The sequence below is a fragment of the Zootoca vivipara genome, chromosome 11 (genome assembly GCF_965207765.1).
Source record: "Zootoca vivipara chromosome 11, rZooViv2.hap1.1, whole genome shotgun sequence".
Taxonomy (NCBI): domain Eukaryota; kingdom Metazoa; phylum Chordata; class Lepidosauria; order Squamata; family Lacertidae; genus Zootoca; species Zootoca vivipara.
The window spans coordinates 26,768,685-26,780,922 of record NC_142594.1 but is presented as its reverse complement, the minus strand read 5'-3'; the positions used below and the strand labels follow the sequence as shown (position 1 = coordinate 26,780,922).

The 12,238-nt window shown below is 45.0% G+C and overlaps 1 protein-coding gene across 1 annotated transcript; it reads right to left on the bottom strand.

Moving 5' to 3' along the window:
- Nucleotides 1-2,761: 2,761 nt before the first annotated feature.
- Nucleotides 2,762-9,521, bottom strand: SOSTDC1 (sclerostin domain containing 1). The gene is made up of 2 exons (XM_035128983.3): nt 7,560-9,521; nt 2,762-4,033 (listed from the first exon to the last, which is right to left on the bottom strand). The coding sequence occupies exons 1-2, from the start codon at nt 7,753-7,755 to the stop codon at nt 3,618-3,620; spliced, it is 612 nt and encodes a 203-aa protein (XP_034984874.1). The 5' UTR covers nt 7,756-9,521; the 3' UTR covers nt 2,762-3,617.
- Between the last annotated feature and the right edge of the window lie 2,717 nt (nt 9,522-12,238).

The following is a 12,238-nucleotide window of genomic DNA, read 5'->3' as shown; positions in this document are numbered from 1 at the left end:
TCTTCCCCTGCTGTGGCAGTAGTCTCAGTGTGTCAAGGCTCTCCAGCGCTTCTCATTTGGCATTGTCTCCCCTGACAAAGGACCCTAGGAAATGTTGGGTCCTTCCAGGTTCAGAAGACCTTGAAGAGCACCCACACTACTACTGTAGTTTAAGGGCAGTTCAACTTGAAAGGCTGCTGCTGTTCAAGTTTAGACAGTATTGGCCATGGCAAAATGGCAGCGGTGCAGCCCTTTGCCCACAGTGCTTCGCTGTCAAGGAATAACCATTCCTCAGAGTAAGATGCAGCTGACCAGAGAGCCCCGTATGAGTGTTGCTGACTGCTTTGCTGCAGGGGCAAAGTGGTGGCCTTGGGTCACAGCCACACAACACATTTAAGAAGTTAAGAAGAGCCCATTGGATCAGGCCAGTGGTCCAGCAAGTCCAGGGTTTCCGAAACTTGGGTCTCCAGCTGTTTTTGGACTACAACTAGCTAGCAGGACCAGTGACCAGGGATGGTGGGAGTTGTAGTGCAAAAACTGCTGGAGACCCAGGTTTTGGAAAGACTGATCTAGTCCAACATTCTGTTCTCACAGTGGCCAACCAGTTGCCTATTGGAAGCCTGAAAGGAAGGACCTGAGTTCAAGAGTGCTCTACCCACTTGTGATTCCCAGCACTCAGAGGCATACTGTCTCCGACATGGAGGCAGAGTATAACCACTGTGGCTAGTAGCTCCTGATACTCCATGAATTTAAGACATCCAAATTGGTGGCTATCATAACTTCATGTGAGAGCACTCATAGCAACAGCCATCTCTCTCCCCCAGGGGCATCTTAGCCATAGAGGCTAGTGGCGCGGGGAACCACGGCGCCAAGTTCTGGAGGGTGCCACGGAAGAGGAAGAGGCCGGACGCGGCGCCTCCCCGCATCAGCTCACCGCCCTCGCCCGCTTCCGCCATGCCGAGCGGTGCCTGGAGCCTCCATCCCGTCGGAGCGCTGCCTCTTGCCTTTCCCATCTCCCCCTTGGTGAAGGGGCCCTCATGGCATGGCAACGGGAGCTGCCGAAGTGCCAAGGCTTACCACGATGCGTGTGCGCTTCGTCAAACCCTTGCAGCGTTTGAGGGCTGCCAGGAGGCTGCCGGCTGCTGAGGGCGAGCCCCGGAGCCTCCGCCTCTTCCCCGCTGTAAAAATGTGAAATGGGGGGAGCACCAGAGGGATCTTTGAACCACGGCGCTGGATATCCTTGAGACGGCCCTGCCCCCCCCCCCAAGAATATATAAGACTGATGCATATCCCTGCCCTCCCTGGGCTGCTTTTCCAAAAGAAAGATGTGATTGTTTCTGAGCATTCATTTGTATGTTTACCATATGCTTTGACTCTTAGAATTAAAGAGCATGCTTAGCCCAGGATTCCCCCCGCCCCCTTGCAACTGAACTCACAGCCCTTCCACACAAAAGTCTACTCCCTGTTTTCCTCTGACACTTCCTTCCTTTCAGAAGCCTAAGTGGGGAGCCTCTCATTTGTTGCTATTTTTTAAAAACATTTGAGTCAGAAAATCTTTCTGATCTGCCACTTACCCTGAGGTCAACTCATAGATCCCAATTTACCAATAGATCACTGCTGTATGCCAAGGCCAGATGATGCCTATGTTATAATACAGTCTTCAACTATCTTAAAAACAATTCCCTCCCCTCAAGCCACTAACTGCACACTGCACTGGTGTCACCAACGAAGGGAGAAAGCTAGGCAAAGCTATGAGAGTCTGCTTCCTCTGCAGCCCTCTGAATGCTGGAGGCTGAACACTGGCATTTCTGTGGGTTCCCAGAAAGCACACCCTGCTCTTCCCCTTAGGCAATGGTGATCGTGCATGATGTGTGGGGCAGGAGGCGAGTGCTTATATACTATGGATCACTAAATGTCAGGTTGGTATGCAACTACAGCTGTAAATAGCGCAAGGATTTTTGCTTGTGCCTTTTCCTCTCTGCACAACCTCCCCAAATCTGCTCCAGAGGGTTGAGGAAAACCCCAGCACAGATTAAGCAGGGGGCCAGGGGGAATCCCTTCGCACAGCCCAAAGGATTCTTGCAGTAGTGAATCTATTTTCTTGTGTACCGCCCAGGGGCAATTTCCTCCGTGCCACAATCAATGTCCCCTCCACAAATGTCTGGTGGTGGTTTGAACAATAGCACCGAGTGTGGTGGGGAGGAGCTGCCCTCTACACATTGGTGTTGCACTTGAGTTTATTTGGACAGGACCTGGGCAGGGCAGTGGCAAGATTGAGGCTGTGCAGGTGTACCAGCAGAGCCCATCTGGCATTTCCACTGATATTCACCAAGCTTGAACTCACTATCGCTGTGCCCTCCTTCAGCCCTGTCTAGGTAAGCTGTACCGTGTTTCTCATATTATAAGACATGTCTTATATTTATTTTTTCCTCAAAAAAACACACTATGGCTTATTTTCAGGGGATGTCTTATATTTTTCCTCCTCCTCCTCCTGCCATGGCCGGTATTGCTGCTGTGCCTATCACTATGTCTTATTTTCGGGGTATGGCTTATATTCCTTGAATGCTTAAAAATCCTGCTATGGCTTATTTTATGGGTATGTCTTAAAATATGAGAAACAGGGTAGCAATGTTGGAAGATGGCTGAACAGGTCCACCACACTAGCAGCTATGGGGTGCCAATCCAGAGTACCCTGATGTGACCTGCCACTCAAAAACAGCCCTTACTTTATGTCACTGATGCATCATTCTTTTATGTGCTATTAAACCAAGGACAATAACAATGTTGTTGGTATGTTTTTATTAAAAATGGATGAAACTGATATGAAGTAAGATCTACTTTTTTTTAACTGCACACATAAAAAAATACAAATGCATTTTACAGTCTATTTACACAACATTTCCCACGTTTCAGCTTCCTTGAGTTGAAAACCAAAATGAGAAACTACAAAGGTTAAAATATCTATTTTACATTATCTACAAAATGTATATTCTACTCTGACCAAAAATCATAGGAAAACACTTTGATGCATGTGGGGAGGGGAGTGATAAGACGTAAAACAGGCATCTTAAAAAATATAAAACACATCAAAGCTCATTAAATAATTACATTAATAAATAGCTTTTGTTCAAATTTACTTTTGAAGCTGCTGTCATGCGTATTTTGCTTTTGTTTACAAATCTATGGATACAAATGTTTGGAAGAAAATTATCAGCACACACAATGCTCCCCCCCCCCACTGGTGTGAAATCCAAATCATTCCTTTCCTTTTAAATGAGAGATGTGAGACATGGATTAAATACTTGAGAACATGTGCCCATAAGAACACAACAGCAGCTCTCTACAATATAAAATATCGCATGTCCATGTCAACAGCTCTTTGTTCCAGTAAAAAGAAGTTCAGTGAGCTGCAGGTCTGGATCCCATCTTGAAAATATAGATGCTCACCCCCTCCCCCCACAAAAAGAAAAAAGGTCCTTATGCACAGAATGCCCTTTTGAGTTTGGTCAAAGCCACAAGTATATGTACACCCAGCTGTGAAGCAAACAATGGCATGATAGAGTTTTCGTTAGGCAGTGATATCTGTAAAAGCAGGCAATTCATTGATAAGTTCAAATTTTAAGATGCATGGCTGAGTTCTAACTTGGGGGATGCTTCATGGATTTGCTGTTCCTTTTCCTCTCTTTATGATGCTGTGTGGGCTTTGTTTGAGATGCTCCTTCAAAGTTATGGCTGGATTCGTTGTGTTGCCTGGTGTATCTCTTGCACTTGCAAGCCGTAACGACAGTTACTTTGTAGGTTCTTGTACTTCCATCTTGACACTGAAGCTGAATCCTTTGGGTGCGGGTCTTGTCATTGACACATCGCCACTCCTGTGAGCTCCTTCTGCTCCAGTACTTGGAACCATAGCCTCCTCCGATCCAGTTAGGCAACACCGGCAAAGGGAGACACTCCCCAGCGCACACCAGCTCTTTCAGAGGGTTTATGCTGGTACATTGGCCGTCAGAAATGTATTTGGTGGATCTCAGTTCCCGGCATCCAACTTGAACGCGACCTGTCAAAGGCACAGAACATGGAGGTCAACGCTCACATTCCAATGGCCTACATTTATTTCTTGCATCAGAGTAGCTCACAAAGCCTTGTTACCCATGTTTATATGTCCTTCACGTGGCAGAGGGATGGGGCTCCTTCCTGCTGCACTATGTGTAGATGATGTAATATACAAGCCAGGAAGTCCTTGTCAACATCCATATTTGACATTATTGCTCCTCCCCCTGCAACCAGCTTCTCCATAGAGTAACTGTTTATGGATCTGCTCATGCAGGGATTCACAGAATATTGCAGCGGCTACTTCTGCGATCACAAGATACTTCCCATCACCAAAGCAGCCACTGTAATTTCCCTTGGTTCCCTGCAACGCATATTGTACTGCACATACACGCCTGGTGCGTATTGTGCATTCAGCTCTTGTTACACCATCTGAATGGTGGAGGAATGAGAGGGGCATGCTTCTCAGTCACATGGAGACTGGGCAAATGTCTGAACTGGGGCACAGAAAATGTCAACCCCTGGCAGTCAGTTGACATTTCATGGATGTCCTGGGTGATTATTTGGTATAATATTTTCCCACTATAGATGTGTACTTCATCTAGCCCAGTGTTTCCCAAACTTGGGTCTCCAGCTGTTTTTGAACTACAGTTCCCATAATCTCTGACCACTGGTCTTGCTAGCTAGGGATGATGGAAGTTATAGTCCAAAACCAGCTGGAGACCCAAGTTTGGGAAACACTGATCTAACCCAATGGAGGCCAGGTACTAATTATTGGCTTCTACTTCTCCCTCTGGCCCAGGGGTGGAGAACATGTGACTTTCCAGATGTTGGTGGACTACGGACTACATCAGCCCCAGCTAGCCTGGCCAAGAGTCAAGGATGACAAGAGTTGAAGTCCAACAGTGCCTGGAGGGCCATGGGCTCCCCATGCCTGTTCTGGGCCAAAACTGAATGACTAAAGCTGTAATGTAATAGTGCAGGTCCAAAAGATAATGGGATTGCCCCAGAGTAAGTAGGTTGCTAATTGTGGCCTGTTTGTACTGTACGTATATTAGCTGCCTCAGCTTCTGATGGTATCAGAAGTAATACTGTGTTAAAAGCTCCCATCCACCTACCTGACTTGCATGAAATCATTGTCCTGGATCTTGATCTAAGATGGATTTGATCCAAGATGTTATATATTTGTTTAGCTAGTGTTAAGATTTATGTGTGTTGTTTTGGGTGTTTAGGAAATTAATGTGCTGGATTTAAATAACAACAATACAAAAAAGCTAAATGTATGCATACCATCTTCAAGGAAAACTTTAGCTCTGAGGAAGATTCTTAGAAAACTGTATTCTATACATTTTTCTTTGTCAAAATACACATTTTTCTTCAGGCGACAGTATTACAGTATTGCAACATTGCTTGTCAGTATGCTTTCTTAAAACAGGTAATACTGCTAAACCTGAGGCAATATTATTTCATTTTTTAAAAAAGACAACTGACATTGTACCAAGGCACTGAACCAGCCGCAAATACAGACATGTTTGTGCCTGCTTACATCTGCAGAGATATACCCTCAACGAAGTAAGCACAATTCCTTATTTTAATAATTACCCTTTGAAATGAACACACACCATGAATTTCAATACACACCTCTCACTCTTATGCTTTCTCTTTCTTAAAGAAAGTGGAAACTGTGCAATGTTATTCAAGAGCAATGCAAATAGCAGAATTATAGTTAATGAGCAAAGCCTCATGCCCATGATATTTCAACTTATGTTTGCTGCTTTGATTTCAAGTAGAGTTGAATGAACTTTTGTATAATAACAACAATAATAACAACCACACATATGGGCTTTTTTGCATTCTCCTCAATATGGAGAGATATTTGTCTGGAAGAGCTTATGGGAAAGGTTCGTCTTATATAGGCACAACAGGCCAACTCAAATTTACCAAACTTTTTTTAGGGGGGGAGGGTGTTAGGTGTAATCTAACACTCCATGCACACTGGATTTTTCAACCATTTCCGTTTTTCAAGAACCAGCAGGTATTCCTTAAGGCACACTCTGCAAGGATGTTCTTTTGTGCAAGATGGCACCAATAGAGTTCACACAAGAGATCTTCTCCAAATTCTAGTAGGGCAAAGCTAAATTTGCTAATGTGCCAACATGTCGTGGTTCTATCCATCAACCAATTCCCTCTCTATGGTGACATTCTGCAGGAAGTCCCCACCCAGGTTGTGTGTGTGACTATTTATTACCTGAAGTGACTGCAGCTTCCCAGACTATTCCCCACTGACTATTTTAAGAGGAATAGATTTCTGCACACTCTTCCTTGCCCAAATAATTTTGATCCAGGTTTGCATCCTGCACCTGGCTCAGGAATGTGAGTGAAAGGAAGTGGTTACCACTTTGCATTGTCTGTCTTCTTCAGTGCTTGCATGCATACAACTTTAGCTCCCCTCCCACCCCCATAGTGACAGTTCGCTGACAATGAATGCATACCGGGCTGTTCATGTAATCTTGCATTGACAAGATATTTCCTGTGTACTTAAACTACGCTGAGCAGAAATGCAGGCAAGCCCTTTTCCTTGTTTTAAAAAACGTGGTCATCAACTTTTTTTTTACTCTTTTGGGAGACAAGGATGTTCATACTGAACCGGTGTGCCTTTCATATCTTTCAAATCTGGTTTATGGCTCAAGTCAACTCGACCACCCCCCCCGGGGGGGGGACTTTTCCCAACTGTGCCCCTCTTTTTTTTCAGCCAAAAGCCCAATCAGGAGAGCAGGGCATTTTCAAAGGCAAGTTGGAGCAGACATCCTGGGTAGGTTGTGAACCTGTTTGTTGACACTGACTAGAGGAGTTAAGCAGGTAAGTGCTAATTCAGGAAGTAAAAAACAAAAATGCTGGAACCAAATCAAAGCTTGGCTGCTGAAAGTAAATGTTAGCTTTGTGAAGGGGCACAGACGAATGAGCTAGCTGAAAAGCCCGCTGTTACAGAGAGAGAGAGAGAGAGAGAGAGAGAGAGAGAGAGAGAGAGAGAGAGAGAGAGAGAGAGAGAGCATTGTCTCTCCTGAACTACAGTACTTTGTCCCTTACAAAGACGCTTTATGAGAAATGAAAGGTAATCTCAAGTAGCCCCCGATTTGGAAGGAGAAAAAAATAAATAACTCAAGCACTTCTCTTTTTCTCCATTTAATATTCTGTCTTTTGCTCCCTGTTCAGATCTCATGGGCACAGGATCCAGGAGAGAACTCCCAAATACAAAAAGCCTGGATGGATCTGATTTGGAATTAATAATAAGCCTGCCACGTTTTTTGCACGGGAAGTCATTCATTTTTTTTAAAAAAAAGCGTGCTTGGAGAGCCTCACCCCCGACCCCCTTGAGACGGAGTTCTCCGCAAGAACTTCTAAAGGCGGTGCATCCTTAATGGCAAACAGAATTCGACTTTTGAAACATCCTATGTAAAATAAAATAAGGGGCAGGGACTTGAGGAGGGAATAACGAACAGAGCGCATCTGTACAACTCCAAACAGATACTTACTGGTCCGGTCGAATCCCGGGTGTCTGCCTCCATTTCTCGCTTGGTTCAAGGTGCTGTTGTTGCTGGAGCTGGCCGGAATGGGTTTCACCACGTGGGAATAAAGGATCTCGGTGGCATCGTTTTTGAAAGCCCAGCAGCCCTTCAGGAGCAGGCAGGCGAGCAGAATGCCAGAGAGCTGAAGAGCGGAGAGGAGCATGGCTGGCTCAAGCTGCGCGCGCGCCTGTTGAATCCCAGCTCCTGCTTTTGCTGCTGCCGCTGCTGCTTCCTCCGCCGCCTTTTCTGCAACTGTGAAATTCCTCCCAGAGACTCCCTTTTTATAGTCCCAGAGGCTTGGCACTCGTGGAAGTGTAAGCTTGGGGAGAGCTTCAGGATGAAAACACAGACAAGGAGAGGGTGGGATCCCCTGGAAACAGCAAAGGATTCTTTTTTTCCTTTTCTTTTTTTTACCAATGGAAGGCTGGAGCAAAGGAGGAGCTTAAGGGGGGAAAGTCACTAATTGCAGGATTCCTAGGCCAGGTTTTTGAGGATGGGGAGAGGAAGGCAGGAATCTAAGAATTGCTCAGTAGCAACCAGACACTGCAGAGGGGATAAGTTGGTTTGCCGTTTCGGACACTCTGCATACCTGGCTTCTCCCCGCCCGCCCCACTCACCTGGTGCAATTGATGTTGCATACTCACAATACCTTTAAAGCACATTCGAAGCACATTTTCTCCTTCGAAAAATTCTGGGCACTGTGGTTAAAGGTTGCCGGTGGGAATTGTAACTCTGGGGGGGGGGCTAAACTACAGTGCCCAGAATTCTCTGAGGGGGAACGATGTGCTTTGAATGTTTGGATTAAAGGTTTCAGGTGTATGCAGCCTGAATCACTGTTGCCAGTGAGGATCTGTCTTCCTAAGACTTTCTACTACAGTACTGTATTGGGTGGAGGGAGGTGGGGGTGGGGGTGGGTGAGAGAGAGATGGATTTTGTCATTTATGTGAAAGATGCAAAATTGTTCTGCACACTGCGGAAAAGGTTCAGGGCAGGCATAGTTTTCTGGAAGGGGGAGAAAATTGCAGCCCACTATACGTGTCCCGTGAATAATTTAAAGATGGCCTAGAGAAAGATTTTAATAATGTAGCTTTGATCAACGCAAAGCTTTCCTAAAGCAACTGTTTGTGTTAGGGGAATCGTCTCTTCTCAATATTCAGAGTGCTAGAAAGTCTCTGCTGTACTTCTCTGACACTGCTGACAAAGATAATGTGCATTCTTTGCCCCAAAGGAAGTTTCTTTAGACGGCTTCTGCAGCTCACATGGCCCAAGTTAGCCTCATTAAACCCTGTGGGAATACTCTAGCATAAGTGGCACATAACTTGGAGCTTTCACTTCATGAATCGTCTACTGCTATTTGAAGGATGCGAAAGTATATTTTACATACCGGTAATGAGTAATAATAAGCTGTTCTGCAAAGAGGGGAAGGAAATCTTGCTTTGACCTGTAGCATTCTCCTGATGTCTTACTTCCAGATATTAAGCATTCATTTGAGATTCCTCTCCCTGAGATACTGGGCAACTGGTCCTCCAATGACCACATGCAGTGCTAAGCCACTAGCCATAGTTTAAGCAAATTAATCTGTCCATGCCTCCACTTTGCTCCTTCCTCTGTTGGGGGAACAAGCATGCAGTATAGCTGACAGTGTTATGTCTGACAGCCAGTGAGATGTAGTGGTTAGAATGTTGGACAAGGAGGACCTGGGAGATCTGGGTTCTAATCTCCACTTGGCCATGAAGCTCACTGGGTGACCTTGTGCCAGTCACTGTCTCTCAGCCTAACCTACCCCACAGGGTTGTTGTGGTGATTGGATGAGGAGGGGGAGAACCATGTATGCCACCTTGACCTCCTTTTGAGGGGGGAAAAAAGCTGGGGCATAAATGCAAAAAAAATGAACAAATAAATAAAGCAGTGCTCTTAGCCGGCTTTGTTCCAACAACCAACGTTTGTGGTAGCCTGATTGTAGCTTGTTTGGCAGAAACACACTTCAAAGCTGGATTCCTGCACTTGATCTAGGTCAGGGTTTCCCAAACTTGGGTCTCCAGCAGTTTTTTTGGACTACAATTCCCATCATCCCTGGCCACTGGTCCTGCTAGCAGTTAGTGCAGAATGCTGCAACGTGATTGCTGACACGAGTGAAACCTTGTCAACATATAACACTTGTGCTCTGAGGTCTGCACTGCTTGCCAATTTGCTACTGAGACAAATTTAAGGCATTACTATATAAAGCCCTTAACAACTTGGGGACCAGTTTATCTGCAAGATCACGTTGCCTTATGCCCACTTGACCTCTTCAGTGTATGGAACTGGCACTGGCCACATAAGGGCCATTCTGCATTTGTAAGAAATCACTTTAGAACTCCCAGCAAGTACATCTATTTCCAGGTAGGTGCACCAGTCTGCCATTTCAAGTAGTGCATATTTTTCATGCACATACTGAACTTGTGCAAACAGAGGCAAAGGACACATGGCCAGAGCAACACCTCCAGATGTTGTAGGACTACAACTTCTATCAGTCCCAGCCAACATGATCAATGGTCAGGGATGATGGGAACTGTAGTCTGACAAGTATTTGGAGAACCACCGTGAGCTAGATCTAACACATCACAGGGCACTTCATATGAGTTCCTGTATAGCCTCTTCTGTGGAGCGCATACTTCCTCTTTTCAATGCTTAACCGGAACCCCCAGAATTGGAAAAAAGAAAAACCACCTATACCCAACACGTTTGTGCAACCTCGGTTGTTCGATGTATGATTTAATCCAATTGAGACTGATGCAGCTAAATTTAGCTTGAACGCCAAATACTGAATTCCGGCTGGATGTGGCATCCCCAAGGCTTTTACCTTCACCATTTAAGTTAATAAGAACGATGCCACTCATGTCAACGATGGGAGATCACGCACCACCCAGGTGACAGCTTCTGTGGAAGAGACGGAGGCAAGCAGGAGGTGTTGAAAAGCAGAACCCATAAGTCTCTTGGCAGCTGCAAGTGAGGAGAGCTCGATCCGTACCTGCCTGTGTTATTATAACTGGCCACACCCTTTTCTGGAATAGCAAGAATGTTGCAGGTTGGAACGGCGGCGTATTAGCAGTTGCTTTTGTGTGGAAAACCTTGATCAGGACTTGGCGGTCCTGTGTCTCGCCACAGCCAGACGATCAGCTCTCCTCTTTTATACCTCTCCAATTTAACCCACCTTAAAAAAAATAGACATGATGAAATCTATTTTGCTTTTATAAAGCAATTATGAAGTAAGGCTGCCTTGTATTAAATGATTCACAAAGGCGCACTCAGCTGTATCAGAAAGATATTGTATATAATTATGACTTACCTAAAATATTCTCCCTTTGTTTCTCCATGTGCAGCCTTCTTCCTCTGCACTATGTAATGGGGAACAGAAAACAGCAATGCCAACACACTAGGCATGCTGTCGGTCTCATTTCCGAAGTGGAATCGACACAATACAAATTTCCCATTGTTCAGTTTTAGATTTCTGCAATGGTGTGGTTGTAAATTCTGAAGTGCTTCTATGCCACACACAGAGATAAACAAAAGAGAGAATTTTTTGACCAATGCAGACATTATGGCTTCAACATCAAACCAGCTTTTTTTCTCTCTCACCCCCATGTCCCCTGTTTTGCTTAGTTTATGTCCAACCTGAAGAACAGCTCTGGTGGACTCAAAGTATTGCTCACTGCTTTGTGACATTTTGGTTGGACTCATAATAAATGGAATTTTTCAGAAGTAGCAGTTTAAACCTTAGCCAGTAGTGGGGAGGAGCAGAAGTGCTAACCTCACCTTCTATCACTGATATTGCTGTGGTTTACTGGGAGGAAGCAAGGTGAGGTGTCAGTGAGGTTGGCGTGGTGCAAATGTACTGGCAGAACCAATGTGTTTGCACCGTGCTGAGCTCACCACCACTTCTCACCTGCAATTGGATCTCTAATTTCAAAGTGTCTCTTGCAAGCATGTGAAATTATCCAAGTCAAGCTTATTCCTTGCAAGTATTTCCTCTCCAATAAAGTTTCCTCTTTGTTCAATGTTTTGCATATGCTCTGCATACTTTATGGATATTTGCTCCTACAATTCTCTTTGAGGCTCATCAGGAGATTTTTAGATCATTTGATCTGTGAGGTCACCAAAACATGGGCGACAGTTACTAACGCGTCATATCTAGAAGATGCAGTCTCAGTGTGTGTGTGTGTAATGGATACTTTATGTAGTCCAGACAACCATGAGATCATCTTGGTAGATTGCCTCACCTTTTGTTAAGGTATTCTGCAATCTGGAAGTATTTCTGAGTGACCATCTGGATCCTGGATTCTAAATTGCATTTCTTTTCTGTCTTTGATCAAAAGACTGCCAGCATCTCTCTAATGAAGGCTTTGCCAAACTTATCTGTTCCTTTATGATCTCCTGATTGAGTAAGTGTGACATCTTGTCTATCGGCTGCTCCTGTCCCAGTCTACAGCTACTCCTCCTATTAAAAAGGACTCCTTGATTAATTAGTGGTATTGGCCATAGACAGCATAATGCCTTTGAAGTCTATATTGCCTTCCTTTTCGCCCCCCAGGTAAAATATCGCTATTGATCTATAAAGACCTATCCTCTTGGAGCCCTGCCTGACAGATCTTCTATCACAGTTGTGT

Bases quoted from the DNA above. Each gene is read 5' to 3' on its own strand.
- SOSTDC1 (XM_035128983.3), bottom strand. From the start codon at position 7,755: ATGCTCCTCTCCGCTCTTCAGCTCTCTGGCATTCTGCTCGCCTGCCTG. The intron at 4,034-7,559 runs GTAAGTATCTGT...TGCCTTTGACAG, and splicing joins CCCGGGATTCGACCGGACCA to GTCGCGTTCAAGTTGGATGC.